Source organism: Pagrus major, chromosome 1 (assembly GCF_040436345.1).
Source record: "Pagrus major chromosome 1, Pma_NU_1.0".
NCBI lineage: Eukaryota > Metazoa > Chordata > Actinopteri > Spariformes > Sparidae > Pagrus > Pagrus major.
In genome coordinates this window covers 14292253-14317715 of record NC_133215.1, presented here as the reverse complement: position 1 = coordinate 14317715, position 25463 = coordinate 14292253, and the positions used below count along the sequence as shown (strand labels likewise).

General features: G+C 43.6%; 2 protein-coding genes across 3 annotated transcripts in view; one reads left to right on the top strand and one right to left on the bottom strand.

Annotated features, from left to right (window-relative positions):
• Positions 1–87: 87 nt before the first annotated feature.
• hadh (hydroxyacyl-CoA dehydrogenase) lies at positions 88–3886 on the top strand. The gene is made up of 8 exons (XM_073472496.1): positions 88–287; positions 1651–1779; positions 1865–2022; positions 2302–2428; positions 2935–3024; positions 3108–3180; positions 3321–3437; positions 3558–3886. Exons 1-8 carry the CDS (start codon positions 171–173, stop codon positions 3674–3676), a joined length of 930 nt encoding a protein of 309 aa, XP_073328597.1. The 5' UTR covers positions 88–170; the 3' UTR covers positions 3677–3886.
• A 1863-nt stretch (positions 3887–5749) lies between these two features.
• The window catches only part of lef1 (lymphoid enhancer-binding factor 1), a 47011-nt gene continuing 27297 nt past the window's right edge, over positions 5750–25463 (bottom strand). Inside the window, exons 5-11 of one of the 2 annotated variants that reach the window (XM_073467364.1) lie at positions 24087–24177; positions 21766–21885; positions 20869–21031; positions 20004–20111; positions 17973–18021; positions 17325–17366; positions 5750–7257 (exon numbers count right to left, since the gene is read on the bottom strand). In XM_073467364.1, coding sequence (XP_073323465.1) covers positions 17332–17366; positions 17973–18021; positions 20004–20111; positions 20869–21031; positions 21766–21885; positions 24087–24177 — 566 coding nt within the window. In that variant the 3' untranslated portion in view covers positions 5750–7257; positions 17325–17331. The remainder of the gene's footprint in view (positions 7258–17324; positions 17367–17972; positions 18022–20003; positions 20112–20868; positions 21032–21765; positions 21886–24086; positions 24178–25463) is intronic. The other variant, XM_073467365.1, reaches the window with a different exon arrangement.

Below are 25463 nucleotides of genomic sequence, written 5' to 3'. Positions count from 1 at the left end.
TTCTGTTACATAAATGCAGGACTTTAATATGCATGAAGTATTTATATCACAATGTGTGTGAAAGGTCATACAAGTGTCTGCCTGGTCACGTGACCGCCGACCTTCCTCCTACTTTTCATGTGTATCCGAGTCCGTCTCAGTCCTGAAGACCTGCAGGAGGTTCACACATCATGGCTTTCGTCACCCACCAAGTCTGCAGAGGCTTCTCGTCCTCGGCTGTGAGGAATGTTGTTATCAAACACGTTACAGTGATCGGAGGAGGACTGATGGGTGCAGGAATAGCTCAGGTGAGAGACGACGCGTCCCTGCTCTCCTGTTTTAGCCGAGTGGCTAGCAGTTAGCTTCCTTTTAGCTAGCAAGCTGTCATGCTGCGAGTCAGACCGTGTGTTTGAAACTATAAACACTTTATTGCTCCTGTTGTTTGCACACCAGTCGGTGAAAATGTCGCTGTTTCGTGTGTGTTTGATGAAGCTAACAAAGTGTTTCATGTCGTTTTAGCTTACAAAGTTAAAGCACGTAGTTTCTCTGTTGGTGAATGTTTGTCTTGTCTCACAGCACAATCATCCATCGACCTCAGAAGGGAGTAATGCTAAGAAATATTTCACCTGTCATTCATTAAACACAGTTGTTTACTTGTGGTGTGACATAACAAGACAATGATCCAACTCTGATGAACTGTAGGGAACAGTAGCAGTTACTAAAGTTAGCCACAAGGTGTCGCTGTCCATATTCACTAAACTGCCATTGTTGAATTCAGCTGTGTCCCAGTTTTATACATTCTCACAGTAAACAAGATGCTCTACTGTTTTTGCAGCTCTTACATACATACAAATGTTGATTATTATTAATCGATTAATTTCTTGATTATTCGATTAGTTGTTTAGGTCTATAAAATGGCAAAAAAAAAAGAAGAAAAAAGGTGTAAATTTTCAATCACAATCCTAAGATTCAGTGTCAGAGAGGAAAATATTAACATTTTGGAAAAAACTACTAAACTTTATCAGAAAACGCCCTGACCACACCACTGAGCAGCCGGGGTTAAGGTCCTTGCTCAAGGGCTCCTCAGCGCTGGCTTTTACTTCCCCCCCCACCCAGATACCCAGATTTATCCTGCTGGTCTGGGGATTTGAGCCGACAACCCTCCGGTCATAAGCTTGCTTCTCTCTCCTATAGGCTACCACTTCCCCCTGCCTTAATCAATCATTTATCAAAATAGTGGGCAGTTCTTTTGATAGCTGACAGCTAATCGATAAATATTTACAGCTCTACCCTTAACTGTGTTTCTCTAATCTTTGTACAATACTTTCTTCTGTTCAGGCTGTTTCACCACCTCTTGCCAGGTGTTTTGCCTCCACTTCTTTATGTGAATTAGACACATTTATATCCCTTAATAAATGTAAGGCTATCATAAGGAGTGTGGTGAAAGAGGCATGTTGTTGTCACTGTGTCAGAATACCTATTCTTCTGTTTTATTGTGATATTTTTTTTGTATATCACGTGATATATGTTGCCTTTTTCTATGTTGTGATTTCGTACGGCTGCCAGGTCTCTTTTGCGAACTAGATCTTGATCTTTACTGATACTTCCTCCTCTTGAGCCTGTTAAGACTGGCACCAATAGAAGCTGATAGAACTGATTTCTCTCTGAAAGGTTGCTGCATCAACTGGCCACTCTGTGACGCTGGTGGACACGAATGAGGACATCCTTAAAAAGACCGTCAAAGGAATTGAAGGGAGCCTCAAAAGAGTGGCCAAGAAGAAGTACGCTGATAAACCAGAGGTGAGGCACAGCAGATCACCAGATTAAATTAAAAAGAGTGAAATGTGTGTCATTAATTGGAGTTATTCTATTTGGCTTGTTCCAGGCAGGTGAAGAGTTCATCCAGAAAGTCCTGAAGAATGTTTCGACCTCCACAGATGCCGTATCTGTCGTTCAGGGCTCAGATCTGGTGATTGAGGCCATCGTGGAAAATCTGAAAATTAAACAGGATCTCTTCAGTCAGCTTGACAAGGCGGCACCAGCGTAAGAACCTGTTTCTGTTTAATTTATACGCTATAAGTGTTAGATCACAGGCCAGTGTATCAGCAGTGTAGCAAGGGTTTTATAGCAACCAGAGGCTACAGCTGATAATGATTTTGTTATTGCTTCTGGTCTGGGAGGGAGGAGAGGACACATATTACAGTCAGTGGTTTTCTTAAAGTTCAATGAAATGGAAAGTTCTGAATGCCAGATTATGAATTTCACTATGAGTCAATGTCCATATTATGCATCTCATCTGTTTTTCTGCATGCTGTGTTTTAGACACACCATCTTCGCCAGCAACACATCCTCCCTGCCCATCTCTGACATCGCCAGCTCCACTAACAGGCTGGACAGATTCGGTGGCCTTCACTTCTTCAACCCAGTGCCAATGATGAAGCTTGTAGAGGTAAAAAACAAAACAAAAAAAACCAAACTTTAAAGTTATTGGTAGGGGCACTTTGCTACCATTGGACAGGCTAGCTGTTCACCCCTGTTTCCAGTCTCTGCGCTAAGCTAAGCTCGTGGTATCTTCACATTTACAGATAGACAATAGAGCGGTATAAAACTCATCTAACTCCCATTAATGAAGTCATGAGTGTATTTCTCAGAAAGATGGCTCTCGGATACAGAGCTCACCACCTCTAAGCTTTTAACACATTACCTGGGCTACATCATCCAGCAGTGCACAGGAGTGAGTTGTAGGATATACTGATTTGATTTGTGTGATTTAATAGTCCAGGCTCTTGTTTTTTTTTCCCCTTTCAGCTTTATGAGGAAGGATACATACTGATAATTGAAATATGCTCCAACAAACAAAATGTAATAAAGTCTCTCAGGCTGCTGTGATGTACACAGTCAGGAGTGAAAACACTTCATTAGAGTCAGAGTTGCTCAAGTATTCATCCTCCACAGGTCATTGGAACCTCAGCAACAAGCCAAGAGACTTTTGATTCCCTTCTGAACTTCAGCAAAATTCTCGGGAAAACGCCAGTATCCTGCAAGGTAGGATTTCATTTTGGAGTAGAAATTGTAGTAGTAATGTAATTCACAGCCCACTCAGCAGCATTCAACGTGTCTTTATTCAGGATACACCAGGATTCATTGTCAACCGCCTGCTTGTTCCTTACTTATTGGAGTCCGTCCGGTTGCATGAGAGAGGTATGTATACCTGCATGAGTACCAGTAATGTGTAGTAACACAAAGTGTCCATAACAATGTGTCACCATCATTTTCCAGTCTTTGATTCGCTTCTGGAGCTTTTCATGGTGACAGTTTTGTTTTCCCGTCGTCTTCCTCAGGTCATGGATCCAAAGAGGACATTGATATTGCCATGAAACTCGGTGCAGGTTATCCCATGGGACCCTTTGAGCTGGCAGACTATGTGGGATTAGACACCACAAAGTTCATTATTGACGGTGAGTGAAACTATGTGGAAACAAAACGTGTGGATACTACCTTAATTTAAAAGTTTGACAGCCTGTGATGATATGAAGCTGAACTGATATATTTAATGTTAAAATCCATTCCTGTTGCAGGTTGGAGTGAAATGGAGCCCGACAACCCTCTCTTTGCCCCGAGTCCACTGCTGAACAAGTTGGTCGCGGAGGGCAAATTGGGCAAAAAGTCAGGAGAAGGATTCTACAAGTACAAGTGATTTAGTTTTACAGTGTGGTGATAGATGTCACTGTGAACCAGATGTGCAGATAATAAGCCATCGACAAGGACTGACAGGAAATAGAACAAGTGCCTTCTCCATTAAAGGTCGACTTTTGTCTGTCTGTCCATTTTTACATGGACTTCCGCTGAATTAATTAATCTGTGTGATCATGTATGAAGAGATCCAATAAATAATTTTCTCAAATAATTTGTGCCTGTTCTCGTACTTGGAGTTAACATGTTGACTGATTTGCAGATACACATTAAGAACAGGGTAACATTTATTGTGGTAGAAGAACAAAATCAACTTTCATTAGAGTTCTTATTGTTATATTTACCTGAGGTGTTTCCCTCAATTTAAATTGCCATAAAAGTAAACTCTTACACTTAACTTTCAGTGTTACTTCCATTGTAACACATTGTGTGTATGGTTTAACAGATGTGTTGAATGTATTTCCTTCCTCATAAAACATTTGTAAAAGACATGTTTTTAATTTAGTGTTTAAATCCATAACTGCCTTCCCAATTACTTATTTTTATTTTTACTTTTGCCCCTACAGAATACAAAATACTGTGTCATAACATTGCGCCTTGAACTCTGACCCTCTGTCACAGACTGCTCTGTGAAATTTGAAGTAAAAAGAAAAAGTATGCGATTTTAGAGGTGCCAGAGAGCTGTCTTCTGGCTGGGCTCTCTTGGTGCCTCAGTTGATGTGACAAATCTTCCGTTGTGCGGAGGATTGTGGGCCAGAAAAGCATGCATAATGCAAAATGTGACCGGATGTAGTAGGGAGTCCTTCTATTTTTGTATACTGCATTTCACATAATATGTATTTGGACACAGAATGCATGTTTACCAGCTAGCAATCTTTTTCTCCCCTGCCTTTGCTGGCGCAGTGCGTCTCATCTTGAGACATTACCTCCACCTGGTGGTTCATCTGAAGACAATAAAAGCTTTAGCTGCAGCACAACAAGTAAACAAAGCCAGGGACATGAAGGAGGGAATTTAGTACAAAGAAGACTTTTACTTTGAAAGATATCCATCTGATTAGATTAAGTCAGAAGTTCCCTTGCAGACATATTTTAAGTCATAGAAAGAATATTCCACTGTCAATAATAACTTGTTTGGCATCATTGCCTCACAAGAAATTTTTATTATCTTGTTACAAATTGATTACTTGTATTTTTAAATCACATCTGCTTCTCTCTATTGAGAAATCCAGAATCAGTGAATGTGTAAATATCCCTCATTTCAATATTGACAGTGAAGGACAAACATTCAAGTGAACTAACAACAAGCATCTTTATGACACTTTATGTTATACTTAACCTTTCCATTTACTTAGTGTTGTAATTCTACTATTGTTCTGTCCATGTCTAAGGTGAGTTTTGTTGAATTTTATCCAAGTCGAGACAAAGGATAGAGAATCAGGTTGTGTGTTAGAGAAAGGTGATTTAGTGGTTTATAAAGAAAACTGACTCGCAAGCACAGAATGAAACATCGGTCAGATCTTTTACACACCACTACAAACTCGGGGATTGATTTGCCCCACCACTTGGTTTCTGTTAGCCCACCATGAACAAAAGATGGCGCTGTTCTACTTTAAATCAGGACATTCATGAGACAGGCTTCATGTCTGTCTATAAATAGAAGTCTTTGATCTCGGCTCTTTCATCAAAAAATGTTGTTTACTTCAAAAATTCAATTGTTACCTGAAGAGGTTTTTGTGTGTGTGTGCTCACCTGACAAATTCTGTTCTGAGACACCGGAAAAAAGATGGATCTCACCCTTGAAATCAACTTATTACCCAACTGAAATGTTTTTAAACTCAGATGATGTCGGTTTCTCTTTTCATTATCATTGCAATAACACTGTTTAACTGTAGCCCCGAGCTTTGTCTGCTTTTGGAGTTTTAATTTCTTGATTTTTTTAAAAAAGCTTTTTGAAGTTTCCACAAAGACTAAAAAACACATTACATCCAGTGTGTTTTACCTGCTTAATAATCTCCAAGGACGACACAGACTGTTACATCTGGCACTTCTAGCTCCGGTCTTTCCACCACACAAGTGATCAAATGAGCCAATGGTGCCTTTTTATTTTTCTTACAAAAAAAACAAAACAAAAAAAAAACATGTTGAAACAGTTCAAATATGACCACTTGGGAAGCAAAATGCTAAACCAAGATGACAGTGACCCAAAACATGATAATAAAAAAAAGGAATTCATCAAGTAATACTAAAATAGAGCATTAAAATCAAAATGTTACAGAGATGTTTGCATGGAATAAACAACATGGCTAAAGACCACACTATTAGCTACCAGAGAGAAAAGACAAAGGTCCATTGCAATAAAAGAAAGACTGCCAAGTGCTGGGGTAAATATATATATCTGCTTCATTTGTCATGTTTTAGAACAATAAAATATAGGCCTCTGAGCTATCACTCTCGCCTTTGTCCTAATGTTGCCTGCAAAAATACCAAGAAAATTGACATATCCTGACAGTTTTAAAAAGTACACATACTGAGCATTATTTTACATCTGAGCAAGACTCGAGGTCACTATTTGTTACAAATAGTTATCAAAAGAAGCCTTAAGTTTCAATTTTTCTGCAAGATGCTTCAACAAGAAAAATGGCTTTCCTGTGTCCAAAGCTTATTTTCATATATACCACTATATAAAAAAAACAATATTTAAAAAAAAAAAAAAAAAATCACTAAAATATACACCGAGAAATTGAAACGAGGGTTCAAGATACAAAAAAAGCATTCAAAATAAAACTCAGTCTAAAAATGAAAAGCAAATCAAAAACGTTGATCCTTTTTTGCACCAACTGGTCAGCGACGAACTAAAATGGCGTCTTGAGGACGTTTTTCTTAGACAAGATGAGATCCCTCCGTCTTCCTTAGTGCAGTCTAAAAAGAGGTGTTTGGTCGATCGGGCGAAACCCCAAATGGTCTCAAAAATCCAGGGAGAGAAAGAGAGAAGAGAGACGGGGGGAAGGTGTTGAGGGATCGAATGTCGGCCTAATGAACTATACAAAGCAACCGAGGTGACAAATAAATTACAGTGACATAGAAACAGGTGTTTAGAGTGTTTGAGCGGTGCGGTGGAGAAGTTTGTGCTGCTGTTTTTTTTTTTTTTTCTTTTCAGTGCAGTGCCTTGGATTGCAGTAAAGCTGATTGTAAAAAGGAAACTGACAAAACACGGACGTCAAATTGATGTTTTTTCGGTGAGAGAACGTGGTTGCGTGGGGGTGCTCCGACTAATCATGATTGTCTTGTTCAGTTCAGTGTCTCTACAGCAGGCGCCTTCAGGAAGGGAGTAGAGTCAAACAGTGAAGTGGTGGTGGTGGTGGTGGTGGTGGTGGTGGCATGTGACTGTGTTGGAAAGTAGAGTAGGGGTGTGTGGGGTTGGGAGGGATTTGGGGTAGGTGTGGGAGGGGGGGGTCCTCTGAGAACTGGAGGCTTCAGTTTGGAGATTTAAGGGTCTTCATGGAATCTAACAGGCCTCCATCTCTAGCAGAGGGCCCGTAGCTGCTGCCTTCGCTTTGCATGTGGAGAAGTTGCTACGTTTTCCTCCTGAAGAAGAAAAAAAACACACAAAGAAAGGAAACAAGACATTCATCAACCACATTATGAAGCAACCGCATCTGTACACAAAAAAATGTGGCTGTTTTTTACAAATACTTCGTCACTGTACTTCAGTAGATTTTTCAGGTATCTGTTCTTGAGTATTTATTTTTCGGACGACTTTTTTACTTTGACTCCCTACATTTTAACACATATCTGTACCTTCTACTCCTTACTTTTTCAAAACAGGCTAATTACTTAAGTTTTAATGGGAATTATCAATTATTTTCATTTTGCGTCATTGCTTGCCGCCTTCTCAACATCACAAGACTGATTTCAACCAATGAGTGCATATCATGCGCGGCAGACGTAGCGAGACGAAACATTAAAAGACGTCACAGGATGGAAACAGACAGTGAGGGAGACTCGAAAAGGGAGAAAGGGCATGTTAGTGTGTAGTCCTAATTTTTTGCTGTGCTCTGCCAGCTTTACCGACCCACAATGTGAGTATTTGACGTCCTGGGAATGAGACTCAACGATCTAATTTCGGGTGCGTTTCCGAACAGCTTGGACAAAACCTACCGATTCTACCTTTAAGTTAAAGGTGCACTATGTAGGAAAAGCAATTTAGAAACTCAGAAAGGTAATGTTTACAATACTGATATGGTAATAATACAAACTCAAATGTATATTATTTCCATAACTGAATAAATAAGCCTTCCTCAGAGGAAACATAAGATTCCCAGAAGCTAGAAAGGAGGCAGGGTCCAGCAAAAATAAACAAAGTAAAACAGTATGAAATTGTGTTGAACTTTAAGGTCAGTTTGTTTATTCAGTTTATTCAGTCATGAAAGCGAAGAGAGTTTGTTTATTTAGTCTCAATGAAGATCTTTCTCTTCCGATTAAAATTCCGTCCCAAAAACTACATAGTGCACCTTTAAATAGTCTTTGAATTATATTAATATGATGTGAGGTTCAGTTAGCTCTGCGCAGAATCTGCTTGTAGAAATGTCCTTCAGAGGGATATTTTTTACATTTCAGAGCCTGTACTTTCTTACTTTTACTCGAGTAAAGATGCTGTATCAGTACTTCTACTTGACTCTTACTCTTTATCTGCACTTCTGCTTGAGCAAAGAATGTGTGTACTTCTGCGACCTCTGAAAAAAAAACAACATCAGGAGCAAACACTCAAACACAGGTCACATTCACATCAAATTAACCAAAACCAGACATATCAAGATGACTCAGAATGACTCGAGAGTGTCTCACCACGCAAGCACGCCTCCCCGGTTCAGGGAGGGATGAGCAACCTGTCATTACATCTACAAAATGAATCATTACTCTTGTCTTCGTAGTGTTACAGCTGATTGAATGAAAGCCTTTGCAGCAGTGTCGAGCGAAGCACTGAACTACAGAGGGGTTATAGGTCAGTGACAGGATGTGGGCCGGGCTAGCTTTGATCTACTCCAACATGGGGGTTGCCGTGACCCAGCTGGCAGCGCTGCGCTCTTCTCTGCCCTCCCCTGACTGACTCATTCCTCCTCTCGCGCTCTCAAGGCGAGCACCCAATTGTGCAGCTTCTGGTTGACATTTTAGGCCGGCGCTGCAGGTGGGCGTTGGGAAAACAAGACGAGGAAATACACTCCGCACAGGAGGATCGCCACGTTGACCCAGCTGGTTAAAACTAGCAGAGTTCGTGGGTTTATGTTGGTAATTATACGAGCCAACGTCGTTCAGGTGCAGACTGACGCCGCGGTGTAAAAATGTTACCTGACTGCTCAATCTACTTCACAGGACTCTTATGAAATTGGCCCCTTTCCCTGACGGGGAAATTGTTTGTCAGGCTGCTAAAAGTGTTCTTTTCCCTCTCGCGATCCAGGCTTGAGCTAACATAACAGAGTTAGCTTCAGTTATTGACAAGCCAAGGAGAGTTATTTTAGACCCGAGCAGCATCAAATAGAATCTGTGATCAAAGTGGAGAGGCAGAGACAGAGGTGGATGGATGCCTCCTGCGACTAAAAAGATGGATGTTTTGTGAAGACGGAAAAAGGAAAAGAAACGGTATTAGTTTGCTTTTCCCTTGTGGCAAAGCCAAGAGTGTGTTTTTGTAGGAGAGAAAGTCAGCTGAGCCCTGCTGCTCACTGCATCTTAACACTCACACACAAACGCACACACACACACACACACACACACACACACCACCCTGCAGACTGCTTTACCACATGTGGATAAAAGGGAACAGGACAGAGGCCACCTTTCCCGAGGAGAGCTGACCCCGAGCTGCACAGAGCAGAAAACTGAAAAGGAGCACAGCGCTCAGAGAGAAAGAGAGAGCCCCTGTCGCTTTTATTTACCTCCGCCGCCCTCTCTCTTTTCATCCCAGGATCTCAAAGCGGGCCCGCACGCCCGGCACTGCACCCTGTTTCCTGGGGAGCATTTTTCCTTCCCCCACCACAGACATGAAAAGCTCTGGCCTTCCTGCCTGGGGAAGAGGCCTGAGGGGCTGTGGGCGAGGAGTGTGTGAGTGTGTGAGTGTGTGCGTGTGTGCGCAAGTTTTAAAAAAAAAAGAAAGGGTTGGTGGTAACAGCAGGGGTGTGTATGTGCGTGGTGGTTGGTTGTAGGGGGGCACCAGGCCAGCTCTTCACAAGGTCCAGCCGACACAAACACTGGGATTCAGGAGCAACTTGACCCCTCCTCTCCCCTCCCCTCCCCTCACCTCCCTCCACCTCCTCCTCCTCCGCCTCCCTCTACATTAGTGCTCAGGAATGCCGGCTGGACTTTTTTGCAGGAAATGAAACGCTCCTCTGTTCAGAGGGCTCGCGAAGGTTTAGTCTCCCCCCTTCTCTCCTCCCCCCAATTCCTTTCCCTCTACGGGACGGGAGGGAGGGAGGGGAAGGGGTCGGACATGCTCTCGCCCGGCTTTTGAAGTGTGGGAGGTTAAGATAACTGGCACGGCCTCGCGTCTCAATCGCCGCTTTCACCTCCCAGGCCAAATCAAAGCGCCCGCAGCTGGGGCCCGCCTGCCTCATAGCCCCCTCACCTCCAAAAACCCACCGACTCACCCACCCGCCTCCTCAGCTCCCTCTCTCTCCCCGACACACAGCTCTGGGGTTTCTTTTGGTGCCATTAAAAAGGAAAACACCGCCGACAAATTACTCTAAAAATAAGCCGAGTGGAGAGAGGTGTCTCCAGTGCAGGCTGAGGCGCAGACTTTACCATGGCAGAGAGGAGAGGGGAGATTTGGAGGAGAAGCGAGCGGGAAAGACTGAAGGCTGAGAGAGAAGTGCAAGTAAAGAAAGATGTGCCAGAGTCATCTTAAAAGACGGGTCTTACTGGCATAGTTTTAGCCATCATTCTCAGTTGTGATAATATTGTACTCATCAGTTGAGATCTGGGAACATGGTGACATCACTATAAAGTAGTCAAGTGTGCAGCCGGTGATTAGACAGGCTGTAAACAAGCCAACAGTTCAGCCGCTTTATTTTGAAGTCAAGTTTTCTTATCCAACCTGTCTGTCAGACTGCACATATTTCTTGCTCCATTTGACTTCTTTGGATGAGTCAAATGTGACTAATGTAGTGAGTGCAACCTTATTCCTTATTGATACCAAGCAGCAACAATCGGGGCAGAAAAATGAAGCCATCACCGAAGTGCCAAAAACAGCAGCAGTTCCTCCAATGGCCACTTGAGGCTGACTCCACAAGCTAATCAACATACCATATATAGTTTATGATGCCCATGTTAAAATGCCCAACTCTACAGCAATCACAGGCGGGGAATTTTTGTATAACTCACTTGTCTTTTTTGTATTGTCAGATAGCTAGCTGTTAGCAACCAGGCTTCTTGGCCCATTTTTAGATTAGGCAGGGTCAGGCACAGCCAAGATGGCCGTGGCAACAGCCACCACACTGAGCTCAAAGGAGACACATTATGCTCATTGTCAGCTTCATAATTTGTTTTGGGTTACTACTAGAAACACTGTCTGAAACACGTCAGTGTGCTTTTCCCGAAGTTAAAGATGTTGAATTTATTTAATAAAAAAAACAGCAGCTGAAGCCAGTGAATGTTCGGTATTTTTGCTTGTAAATGACTTGAAATTACCCAAATTGTTCAGCTCGAGTTACAAGAACCATTGCTGACAAATGTCACCACTGCTGTCAGAAACCGAACCAACATTTCTCTCAGCGTCTGTCGACTCTGATGAGTAGACTAATAATGAAACCGCAGCCCCTCTAACTTCAACCTGAGATCCAGCACACACTGAGCGCCAACCCTTTGTTACATCATCCACTCAGTTCAGTCTGGCTCAGAGAGCTCTACTTAGTAATCATCCACACATTTAGATCAGAGTCTGGTGCGGTGGCGTGTTTTGGCAGTGACCCGGGTTCTGGATCACACAGCTGGCTTCGGCGACACCTTTTAAAAAGGAGCCTCCTCTCTATACGTTTGTGGCAGCGGCGCTCTTAAAGACAACGGGGGAAAATAAAATCGGCAGGGCAATAAAAAAAAACAAAGCACCTGGAAGACAAAGCGATGTTTTAAACAAAATGCTGCGCACAGTCAGCACTTTCTTTGGCTCCGAGACATTCAACATAAAAGAAGTCGCCCCTTTGATATTTTTAACCTCCAATCAAAAGGCAGGCTCAGGGGATGTCGGAGCTTTTCCACGGGGGCTATCAGAAACTAACAAGTCAGTCAGGAGGGGCTGAGAGAGGAAGACGAGGGAAGAAGCGTCTGTGTAAAATGTTGGAGAGGAGGGAAGGGTGGGGTCTGGTTGTGGTCAAAAGGGGAAAAGGGGAGGGGGAGTCACCGCAACCCCAAACCTCAGGCATGTGTGGGTGAGACTAGGGGAGTACAGGAGGGTGTGGGAGGAAGGGAGGGAGGCGTTGCCCACATCTGAGGCAGCGTCGCTGGGGGCCCGGGCAGCTGAAGTCTGGCCGTGTGCCCCCGCACAGCTCAGTCTGAGCCGCTGCAGGCCGGGGGATGTCGGGAGGGAGGGAGGGGGGAGTTACTGCAGATTCAAAGAGCCGGCACAATGACTGCTCCCTCTGCTGTGGTCTCGCTTCAAAGGCCTCCGCCGCCACTCATATTCTCCGTCAGGACAGAGGAGGAGCGAGGAAACGGGAGTGGAAGAGGGGGAAAAAAGATGGAGCTCGGGGTGAGGCTTTGCCTCTATTAACAATGACGAGAGTGAAATAAAAAACAAACACCGCTGTCCTCTTCCTGTCTGTGCCCGCCGTGTTACCTGGGGGCCTTTCATTCAGAGATAAGCATCTCACGAGGGGAGCGTTTTATAAGGTCACATAGCTCCGAAGGGCTGCGGTGCCTCAAGGAGCCACAGGGGTGAGGCTGAGGGGGGGGAGGAGGAGGCGGAGGGAGAGAAAGAGAGGAAGTGGAGAAGACATCACAAAAAAAGAAAGCTGAGAGACTGGACCCTCATACTGTTACTGCAGCTGGCCAAACCACAACACAATGGGCCCGTGACTCAATCAAAACAAATTTCAAGCCCCAGTCTAAACAATGGCAGAACTATAGCTGCATTTTCTCACATGTAAACAGACTTTTAAGAGGGTTATTATACTTCCCTCTTAATGTTTTTTTTTTCCTCTTTAAAGTGTCAAATAAGGTTGCCAGGCCAGGATAAGAGCAGCATGTCGGGGTGAAAGATGGCTACTCCTGAGCTAAAACCACATACGCTTAAATTACACGGAGTTTGACACACTGCCACCCTCTGGAAGTCTACAAACTAAGTGCTGAGAGGGTCATTTTTCTTCACAGAGTCGGCTTTGTGGAGGTCAGGGGAGTGAGAGGGGGTGAACGTTTCCGATTCTGTTTCCCACCCGGAGAAACATTAACCGGGGCGTCGCTCTGATTTCAACCCAAATCTCTCTCCTCCGCCTCCCACTCCTCTTTTTGTGCAAAGTAGTTTTAAAAACATCCTCTCAACTCCTGCGTGCTGCTCAGAGCGATACCCAGACTTTTTTTCCCCCCCTTTTTTTTGCGATTCCTTCCCCAATTATCCCAGGTCACTAATAAGGCGGGGTGTGGAGGCACTGGGCTGTGCCGCAGTGGCCTAGAGGCTTGGTGCCAAATTGAAACGACTCGGGAAATAGAGGCAGACGCTGAATCTTGCCTAATTGCAGCCGGGGTGTGTGGCTGGCTGCTCAGATGTGTGTGTGTGTGTGAGAGAGAAATGTGCAGAGAGTGATGAGGGTCTGAGAGAGAAGATGAGAGGCAACAAATAAAAAAAAAAAAGAGAGAAGAAGAGGGGAAGAAATGAGGGATGGAGACTGAAGGATGAGTGGCAGTCGAGTGAGATTGGGTAAACTCAGAACTCTGGAGAATGAGGGATTTTCTTCTGGCCCTTTTTTTACCCTCCCTCTCCCCCCCTCTCCCCCCCAAACGTGCTCGCGCCCTCCCCTCTCTCTCCCTCTCTCCCTCTTCTTCTTCTTCCCTCCTCGCTCATCAAAGTCTTTTGACAGCTGACTTCTGGCTGCACACATCAGAGGGAGCAGGAGAGGAGAGGGTAGCCAGCCACCAAAGCTCCTGCTCGAACAACACTTTCTTTTATGTTGCTGGACCAAGACATGTGGTTAGAGATGGACCTCATTTATCAGATCTTAATTAGGGGTGGGCATTCAGACCATTTCAGTGATCGATCTTGAAGGCGCCTGCAATCTCCTTTGAGAGCGCCGTATGTATTGTCCTCTCACTTCTGTTTCCAAACTTCTCATAACCTCACTGACAAGCAGGAAGTCCGTTTTTTTTTTTTTTTAATGTATGCATATTTTAATGCGTTGAGAGACTAAAAAACATTACACACAGAAACCTTGGGCACAATTATTCTAGTCGTTGCAAAAATTCACAATATGAGACGAGATCGAGTCGTCGAGCAGTAAATATGAGTTTGTGGTCCTCACTTCCTGAGAAAAGGAAACGACAATAGCCTACTAGGTCCATCCAATCCTGAAAACAAGACAAGAACAAGGAGTTTCACCTGCTGAGTCAGTATGTAAACAAGAGTGACACATGAGGTCGTACTTATTTAAAGTCCTAAAACTCAGAAATAAATAAACAGCATTTTTGTACGTGCGATTCTGTCGTTACATGTCTGAAATAAGTTTTTGGTCAACACAAGCTTACGTGATTCTCATATTTTGTTCTCAGACATAAAATAAATTAAAAAACATACAATTTTAAGTGTTTACGCATCTTAAAAAAGGTGACTGCCAAGACTTTAATTTCTGCGACAGTCGAAAAATCCCACGGGGGAACCAGGGCGATGCTAACTTTTCAGGTTAGCCTACAAAGATACATCATCCCTGCCTCTCTCCATTGAGGGATTTGGCTAAAAAAGATGTCTACGCTGATTGGATGGAGTACTTCACGTGGCTCTTTTTATTTTAAACCATGCAAGGCGAGGTAAAGCAAGCAGGGTGGCGGATGAGGAGCTTGTGCCAAAAAAAGAACCAAGGGGCTCTGTGGAACTTCTGTGTTGTGATGGAGGCCAGTCGTTAGTTTATGTTAGCGGTCTCCATTTCTAAACGAATGTTACTAGCTACTGTTGCTGAGACGAGGCGCTCGAGAACGTGCATAAGGTTGCAAAAACTCCGACCCTGGTCCTTTGCAAAGAAATCTACGATCCAGCAGCTTTTAATAACTTAAACAAATCGACCGAGGGACACCGGGAAAATCAGCTCACATATGGCCAATGAAAATAAGTGATTAATACATCTAAATAACTATAAATTGTTACTGTAATACCTAGAAGATATCCTGGATCATGTAATTGAAAAATACCTCTTCACTTGTACAGATGTCCATTGTCAAAGATGTCAACAAAAGAGCACCTTCATAAGAGTCTGAGCAAGGTGACTCACGTGCAGTTTTATGGAGGTTTGCAAGTGTATGCAACTCCATGGCCAGATTAAAAAAGGCCCACCTTTGTGAGGAGTGTCTCCCCCCTGTGAAAAAAATGTGCAGTGGCTGAAAAAGGAGAAAGCCTCCGGGGCATGTATGTGTCTCGGCCAGATAACTATCTCAAAGGGCTGTGAATCAGCAGGCTTAGTCAGACAAAAGGCTAAAAGCGCGAGAGGAAGCAAGAGAGGGAGAGAGAAACTAAATAAAAGAAGGGTGCAGGAGTGGTGAGGAAAGGTGGGGTAAAACTGCACATTTCCAGTCAGTGGAAGGGGAAAAAAAACGAAGGGGGGGTGGTGGCTGGGGCAGGGAGTGACGATGGGGAAGAGACGGAAACCCTCATTTCACATTGTTGGAGTAATGACTTCTCAGAGTGCTGCGCTCCACTGTGGTGAGAGCCAGCTGTGTGGCGGGCCCAGTGTTTGACATGCTAAAGATAACAAAGAGAAGCAACGGCAAGCCATAAAACACAGCCCGGCGACGACTCAACTCCTGGTTTGCCTCACAGGCAGAAAAACTCTTCAGAAGCTATAAAATATGTTAATATGAATGTGTTTTGAGTCAATCCTCCCTTCATAAAAATCTACCTAGACTGAAACATTTCACTTTGTTCTGCTGAATATTCTTCACTGGCGCTAAAAAAATCGAAAGACATTCACTGTGTCGAACCATCGCGCACAAAAAAGGTGTTCAAATTGTGTCTTCGAATTTGACTCATTAACAAATTTCCTTTCAGATTTTTCATGATGGGGTAGAGGCGAGGGGCAGATGAAAAGAAACAGACAAACGAGTTCATTTAAAATATGTTTTTTTGGCGTCTACACCAAGCTAACCTCAATCCAGCTCTTTGGGATCTGCATAAATTGAGGGCTTGGGGAGTTGTGGCAGTATCCTCGGTATTATGCATATTAGTTTAAGGCTGTCACTGAGAATCAGCAAGGGTGTCCATCCCGCTGCGGCTAGGCGCTGCTAATTATTGGATCAGAGATAAAGTGCTTTTTAGCGCTCTCTCGCTCTCTCTCTGTGCTTTGAAAACCGGCTGTGGCGAGAGAGAGAGTTAAAAAAAAAAACGAAAAAGAAAAGCAGCCCAATTTTGGGTTCAGAGAGAGCCACTGGGTCAGGAATCGATCAAGTGGAAAACCTTTGTGTGGTTGGGGGGGGGCGATTTCGACGTAAGACCAGATTTGTCACATCTGCCCGGCTTTTTCTGCTGCCGAAAGGGAGCGGAACAACAGGATGCTACCAGACTCAGAGGGAGGCAGAGCAACGAGAGTAAGGAAGAGTGAAAGAGGGAAAATAGAGTTGCCTTTGCCACATATTGGGAACATTAATCCGTCTTTTGAAAGGAAAAAAAGGACAGGTGACAGTTCGGTGAGGGTTTGACATGTCATCTGAATCAATATATCTCAACATATCATTCAAATGTAAAATGAAAAAAAAAACGACTGTGGAGTGCCTTTGTCATGAAGGCATTATAGACACCCTGAAACCCCAGATAGCGTGAAATCTTATTAAGGTATAGCATCTCATTAAGTTCCTGCCAAACAAGCTGCTGAATCGTGCTCTGCTCCACAAAGATGCAGAGGGAGACAACACATGTAGTCCATATGGGGCTGAGCTGACATTTTAGCCTGCACCAGCAGTAAAAAAAAAAAAAAAAAAAACTGTTCTGGGCTAGTAAAACTGTTTTCAGATGTATCATTCAGTCAGTGTTTAGAAAAACACCAAGTGGATGAGATGTCTGATTTATTAAGCAACAATTTTCCTTTTTATTTGGACATTTTTCACACACGATGGAAGGAAAATAAGCAGTAAAGTGCTGACACAACATCTTGACCTTTCATCTAAAAAACATCCAATCGAGCCAGTTCGACATACACACTCACACACGTTTGATTACACACATGCGCACACGCACACAGAGGGAGAAAATCCAGTGCCTATTGTGCCGAGGCCATTGAGCAAACTCCACACACAAAGCACAATCCCTCTTCAGGCCTTAACACCGCTGACACAATGACTATGGCGAGGTTAGGGTGGACCTTTTTAGGATTAGTCTGTGAGTACATACTCTCAAGTCAGTGTTTAGCAGTTTAAAAAGACTTGACATATATTGAACTGATCAGACAGGGAGGGTGGATAGAGGGGGTTTGTCTTACCATTTTCTCAGATGTACGCCGTTTTCATTCTCTGGCCTGTACCTGCAGAAAATTGCATCTTTTTTTAACAAATTTTGGAGGTGTCTGGATGGCTTAGATCTTTACCATCCAAAGAAATAAAAAAAATACTGACATTTTACTTAAGATGTAATTCTCAATGGATTACAGTTGCAGAGTTGAGAGGAGGCTCATAAGCGCAGCTAAACAAGGTCAGCAGAAAGACATAACTGTGGAGCAGCAGGCAAACAAATAGTGCAAAGCCCAGAATCGGTAAGAAGTCGTATAGAATGGACAGACTAATCCCAAAGTAGGTGTAATATGTGAAGATGGGGATGAGAGAGAGGGAAGGAACAAATGGAAAGGAAGGAGGGGTGTACACAAAGAAAATCTAGAAGAAAAGCGGAAGACTATGCTGCCTGCACAGAAACGAGCCAGTCTACTGAAGCCAGAGTGAGGATAGCAGGTAACGTTAGTCAGACTTGTCCCTGTCTACTGGGAGATTAACAGAGTGTGCATTAACAGAAATGCAGCAGCATACTCTAAAAGATTATGTGTTACCGTGAAAAGATGGTGTAACTCACAACTTCAAGATGCAACAGACAGAAAAAGTAGAAAAGAGAAGGGAACTTGGAGGGGCCGTGTGCTTACCGGGGGCCGTTTCCTGCATCTTCTCCCTCTTCCGCTTCTTCTTCTTTCCCTAAAAAATATACAGAGGAACACATAAAGTGTGGCTCCAGCACTCACGCTCACTAGACCACTCTGGTATCCTGCTGCTGACTGCCATGTTCACTCATCCCCTGCTGGGCAACCAAACCAGCATCCCTCGGACTCCGGACACCGCGAGCAAACTGCCACGCTGAGGGGCGGACCGAGGAAAGAGTCCGAAATGGTGTTTAGTGAGCTCTGCCTGCTTTTAAAGCAGTAGTATGTAACATTTACACATTAAAATGTCCATATACATTTTGTTGTTGTTGTGTACTTATATTATCCAGAGAGATTTGTCGTTTTATTCAAGGTAACGGTACGTTTCATTTGATACACCAGAGAGAGAGACAGGAAGGAAGTCACGTCCATGACCATTTCTTGATTTTCATCGGCAGTGGTGGTAAACAATGAAGGCAACGACTCCCATGATTCCACACTGCTTACGTCTTCCGTTTTGTTTTGATTGAGGCACGCTGGTGGCAGAAATTACACACTGTGCCTTTAAATGACTTCCTTTCTGATCATTTGTCGTCCTATTTTGAGCTGGGACCATCCTAACCGGATAGAGGCGCAGCTTGTCCTGCCGCTGTGACCTGTCTGTGCCACATTTCCACTACCTTTGAAGTCCCTCTAATGACAAATATTAACATGAAGTGCAATTTAAAATGCTCAGTGTAATTAGGCTAGTCTAGCTCAATGACTGTGAAGAGCGCCACTCTTTTTCCAGCGAGGTGGTGGGAGTGTGTAAGGATTTATAGCTTATGCTAAATCCCCAGGGGGGAGACTATAGGTATAGATAGCAGCGTAGAGTCGTTCTAGTCAAATATGAGCAGCACTTTGGTTTCCTGCTGCAAAGTCTGCTAATCCACTTATTCATGAGCTAATCTGCCTTCTACTGCTGCGGCAGACAGGGAAGAAGAGAGACTAAGTGAGAGTGGGTGAGAGAAAGGATGAGAGAGGGGGTACACACAGCAAAACTATGAATGCTACACGCTCTCCATGCCACTGCGTTACCTATTTTGGGTGTTTCCAGGCATGATGCACGCACGGCTGTGCACAGCTGAGGATTTTGTTTGTGGGAGGGGTCACAGAAGAGCGCTCGCAGGGATACTTGTGAGAAATGTTTTGCGTTAAACATATCGTTTCCCTTTATCTCTCTGGTATGCCAAGTGGGAAGCCATTCCTCCACTTTTTCCCTCCACTACCTGTCAAATATGTTTGTACTAACAAAGCTGAAAATTAAATGAGGAACTGTCACTAGCTGATGCTGTGTATCTTCAGCTGTGTAGCTTCAGAAAACCGTCTTCCTCCTCCCTCAGCGAGGCAGTTTGGCAGCGGAGCAGTGGAGGCAGAAGGAGGAGGGATGCTGTCGGTGTCCGAGGGGAGGCAGATAAACACCACAAAGCACTTTGGTGGTGGAGTGAACGTGAGTGCCGGAGCCACACTTTTAATAAAAGGCTGGTGCTCGCTCTCACAAATTCATACACGCCACACACTGACGACACACACACACGCACACACAGACTGTGATATACACACCGAAAAACAGAGTTGCATTCTAAATCCAGCTGAACCTCCCACATTCACTAACAAAATGGGCAGCTAGAGGAGCAAAGGTTGCTGCTGCTGCCTCCTCAGCTCAGTCTAACAGCTGCTTTTTACATCCATGCTGATATGGAACATCAAAGACTAGCATAACCATTACCAGGCAGTTTTCACTCACTGTGGCGATAATCATGTCCACAATACTACAATCCATTTCAGTGCGGACGGTAATATAACAGCGCTATGAATTACACATTAGGCTGAAACAAAGCCTCCACAAATGGACCCCATTAGCATGGCACCGACTAGCGTGAATTAGCCCGTGTGCCATTTAAAGAACAAATCATGCAGGACATACACAAACAACATGAAATCAACATACACACACATGCACGCGCACCTCTGCCAATCTGTTCTGTTGATACTTACATAGTTGTCTCGAGCGGACCAGCCTGGGTAGAGCTGCATGTGGAGCTGCCGTTCCTTGCGGGCTAACTCATAATACTTAGCTTGCTCTTCCCGAGATAAAGCATGCCACTGTTTCAGTACAAAAGGAGATTAGGGAGAAAATAGCATACAGTCAATTACTGGCATGCACTTGCATGTTCCCTGCATAAAGAAGTGTGCTGCTGTTTTGGTAAAAAGAAGAAAAAAAAAATCTTTTCAACTTCCAAACGTTTGGTGTAGAAATAAAAAAGGGGGGGGGGATAAAAGAGAGACAAAGAAGAAGGGGGGCACATGATGAAGAGATTAACATGCAGAGAGTCTGAAAGAGGGGAAAAAAAACTTTGATTTCATATCAAAACACTGGTTCCAATTTAGCAGCGCTTTTTATTCAAACTATGTCAGCGAGCAATTACCCTGTGCAGGCCACAAACTAGGCTTTGCTGTGGCTGGCTGCCTCAACCGCCAGGCCTATTCGTTAAGGCTTTTAACATGGCTCTGTGGTTCCACTCTTTTCCCAATCCTCAAAAGGAACAAATTTTGTCATTTCCAACCGTGCCATTATCCAGGCATGTTTTATTAAAGCCAATTTGATTAAATGTCAGTTAGATAGGCGGTCTGTATCTGTGCTGCTGAGAGGGAAGTAATTGGCTGGGGCAATCATTATGACAATAATCACAACTAGTTCATAAAAGCCTGTATGTTAATAAAGAGAGGAATCCTTGTACTTTTTAAACTAATTGGGCCGGGGAAGGCAGTCCACACAGCCTCTTCAGAGCCACGGCTTGAACTGTGGTCTCTTGGTGATTTTACTCAATCAACAAAGAGAGAGCTAGGCCGGTGCACCTACCCTCCGTCCCAGGATCTGATTGATGGCGGCGCTCTCCTTCAGCGTGCACTCGGCGACCACATTCGCGCGCATCTCTTTCATGTAGAGCATGAAGGCGTTTAGCGGCTTCTTGATGTGCGGTCTTTTGGGCTCCTGCTCCTTTCTCTGTTCGTGCTGGGGTTTCCTGTGAAGACGAAAACAACAACAACGACACGGACGGAGGTGAAGAAGGAGGAAGAAACAAAATGAGGGAATAAAAGAGCAAAGCAATGGAGGAAGGGAAACTGCGGTGCCGCTATGGCGACAAAAGCAGCGAGGGTCTGGTTGTTCTCAGCCAATGGTGAGGCAGCGTGCGATGGGTTGCCACGCCATGGGCCCCTTGCCTCTTTAATCATGTGCAGTTGCACTTTATGCAGAGAGATTACTTCACCAGTAATGACAACCAAACCTTCTCAGCACACTGGCAATCGCTTAAAACACTCTGAAGATACTCTGCTCCCACTCCTGACTTACTTTCTAATAACCTTTTTGATACTCGTACAGTCTTGGTGCTGGGATGGCCATGAATAATGGAAATATCAGCGATAACCACTTCAGGGCGCTCACAGCACTTCCCACTGCACACACACTGGGGATGTGAATTCAGTTCATCCAAGCACTAATCTAGGACCTGTATCTGTTGCTGGCTAAGTGTGTTGTGATCCCTGAGGCCAAATGAAGCACAGGCCCGTTATCAGTAGAGCACGGGCCCTCGCTGCTTATCTGCTCACATCAAGGGAATGAGAACAAGGCTCTGACAGAGGGTTTGTTCAGCAAAGGCCTACTGAAGTGGTGGAGCACACAAATACCTGGAAATACTCTCAGGAAAATGCTGGTAGAGAGTGTTTGATGAAGGTATTTTGTGTTTGCAGGACTCACATGTGCATGATGTCTGTTTCATGCAGAGGCTCGTGTTTGACCTGTGGGTTGACGATGGCCGGGTGGGGGATCCCTGTGGCGTGGGGACCAGGGGGGCCGGGCACCATGTGGTGTGAGAACCTGCAGTAACAGCAGACTTTGATTATTAAAGAGGTCAGAGAAGGACAGCAGCATAGAGAGGAATCCATAGATGTCGCCTAAGTGGAAAAAATGCGACAGTGGTCACAAACAAGGAAAGAAATACACACACTGGAGAAAATGCCACTGCTGATGGAACAATTATCTAAAAACAAGCCATTTATTTCACTGATATGCTACTTTCTAGGTGATTGTCTGTTATTAAAGGGGCACTATGTAGTTTTGGAGAAGAAATTCAAATTTAGAATTTCAGTATTTACATTGTTAATGAGGTTAATAATACAAACTTTCCATAACTGAAAAAACAAGCTGTTCTCAGAGGAAAATAAGGTCCCCAGAAGATTGTTTGGAGCTAGGAAGGTGGCAGGGTCCGCCACTATATAAACAGAGAAAAACAGTATGAAATTGTGTTGTCCTTTAAGGTCAGTTTGTTTATTGTTTTATTCAGTAAAGAAAACAAAGAGTTTGTTTGTTAGGATTAGACAAAACATTTTAAAAATTTAAAAAATCAGTCAATGAATATCTTTCTCTTCTGATTAAAAATGTCTTCCCCAAAACTGCATAGTGCACCTTTAAGTGTCATGGGATATTTTGACTAGAATTAGACAAATATACTTGGTAAGATTTTTAATTTTTGCAGTGATGTTCGATTCTTATTAATTAATTAATTCTTAATATGTAGAAAGACATTGAGAACAGAGTCACTAGCTGCAGTTCTCATGTGTACAGTTCTTCATCAACCTCTTTCCTGCAATATTCGAGTAGTGCAGTAAAGTAAAGCTTTAATGTCCCCGAGGGGCAATTTGGCTTACGGACAGCAGTCAATAATAATTATAATAATATCCTGCTTGACTCAGTAAACAAGACCACACGAAAATCTCCCTCTCGCAAGATGAACATACAGTAGTCGGTTGTGAGGTGATCAATCAAAAAACAAAATCAGAAAAATAAAATTCTCACAAACAAAAAACATGTTTGTGTGTCTGACCTTCTATTTGATCTCTGCTTCTCTCTAGTGAATGCTGCAGCTGTGTTACGTTTTAAGGCTTCTGGTAATACAGTAACTAATGAAGTCAGGAACTTCACAGTAGCTGGAGAACAGTAAAGGTCAGGTAAATAGGAGGAACCAAAAGAAAGAAAGGGTTGTCTTTAGTATTTGTTTATTTGAGCTTCTTTCTTTCTTTCAGAGCTGTTTTTCATATGGATTTCATCTTTGGAGATGTTTGTATTTTCTTGTCACCATCTCAAAACTCTTCAACAGTCTTCATTTGAAATGCAAAAAAGTAAAAAGTTTCTTGTCATCAGTGGGTCCATTATGTCTCCACTTTTCATTTTGTTCCATTTGTCTGTTTGTTTCAACAGTCACTTCATCATGCTGCGGTTATGTTCCCACTGGTTGCTGTTTTTTGTTAAAGAAAGGAAGATTCTTGTAAGGCATGAAATTGACTGAACAGCAACGTTCAGTAATGCAAACACAATGCTCCCTCAGTTCAAGGGACTCGAACAGAACAAAGTGGAAAGTGGGAGAAAGTTCATACATTTGAAAAAAAAGTTCCCAAATCAAAAAATACTGTGGGTAGACATAGGTAGATTTAAGATGATCTGAGCAAGAAAGCATGAGGAGGCCGCCTGGGCTTCAACCATCGCCTGATCCTGCACCTTACATCTGGCTTCACTCAGTGTATGCCTAAAGCCGTGTCTTTACAAACATCACACTGACAGAGAAAGAGATAGTGAGGAGAAAGAAGGAAAGAGGGCAAGAAAATGAAAAAGCACAAGAATGGCAGTGACAAGGATGCAGTCAAAGAAGGAAGAAAGGGGTAAGAGATACTTTAAAAAAAAGGGCTTCACAAACATGAAGTGAGGCTCAGAGAGCAAAGTGCTTCCAGGAAGCTTTGATGGGGGTTAAGCAGCCATATGGTTATGCAGGGGCACGTATGCTGTGATGTGTTTGACATGTGCTGGGCACACAGAGGAGCCGTGTGGCTGAAGCCGCAGCAGTGCAGCAGGAAGAGCCAGAGGCAGACCTCCCCTGTGTCGGCTGCTGCCGCTGCAGGCCACCACTCCTCCACTCAGTGCACAGTGTCAGTGTGCATCCAATGTGAAGAGACAGGATAGTAATTGCCCCTTGTTTACATGAATCATCTGTGCATGCTTTTTGCTTTTGTTTGTCTGGGACTCACCAGCCCAGTGGTGGCGTGATCTGCCCGACTCCTCCAGGGGACAGGGAGTAGAAGTTGGGCATGTCTGGTCCAGGGTGCTGCCTTTGCATTCCTAGACAAAAAACAATGGGACACATTTTAGAAATAATAAAGTTAGAAAACTTTTTTAAATCATACCTACATCTTGTGGGTCTAAGTGTCAATCAAGGTTGAGTATCTTTGTCAGAACAGGGATGTGGACACGAGTCGACGAGTCAAGAAACTGTTTTGATGAGTTGGAACTTGATTTTCTGCTTCAATTTCAGTTCATTGTCATACTTTTTGAGCAGGTTAGATAACTGGCCAGTGATATTATTATTAGACAGGCACTAATGCCTTGTCTTTATCTCTTTATAAAGACTTGAGACTGCAGGACTTGGCTTGCCCAAGAAAAACATTTGACTTTGGTCTTGTTTGAGTCTTTCACAGATCAAATGACTTGATTCACGAGTCTAGTTACAACATGTCAAAACTACAGCAACAACTTTATTGTGACACCAATACAATTTGGTTTGCAGCCTCGATCAGGGTCATCATAAAACACATGACAAAAACATCTTAATAAACTAGTATGAAAGACACAATTTTAGCAACGTAACAGACAACCTATCCATATTACATACGGTTTACATAAAACAGCAATCCCTGGACTCATGTTACCTTATATAAATATCATTCCAGTCAGGTTAACTTGATTGGTATATTGGTATCAGTAGATACCTTGATACTGATCTCAGAATCTGTCTCAGGAGAGAAAAAGTTGGATCTCTGCATCCATATAAGTTGTGAAAGATCATTCTTGACCTTGGAAACAGTTAAAGTAGGCCTTGAGTTTTGTCAAGCTACTGAGACAACTGAGCATCTGCTGAGGAAGCCACAGTTAAATAGTCCCCAAAAAGCAAGTAAGTGAACCTTGAGTTAACGTATCTGTTTAAAATCTATTACCCAACTTTCCCCATCCTGTCGACTTTCCCCACAAGTCAAGGCCGGTGTACATGTCTGGGTTCGAACGTGCCTCTTGACCTCACATTATCAACCAGTAAGAAAAGGATAATATTTCCCTGCGTAGCTCGAGTCCTTCCAGTGTGTTTCAGCGTCTTTAAGCTTGTTAATTGAGGCTTCCTCTTTGTGGCGAAGGCTGCGGCTCTCCCTGTAGACACGGGATTGACTTGGACTAACTGTCGGTGGATCTTCAGGACTAAGCTCCTCCATCTCCAGTTTGCCTGCTCCTCCTGCTGGGTTTCAAGGTCGAGGGGTCCCTTTTTTGTTGGAAGACTTAACCGGGGACCGGAGCGGTAAGGATGAAAATCTAACTCGTCTAACACTTATTTGTGTTTCATTTTAAAGCGGAGCAAGTAA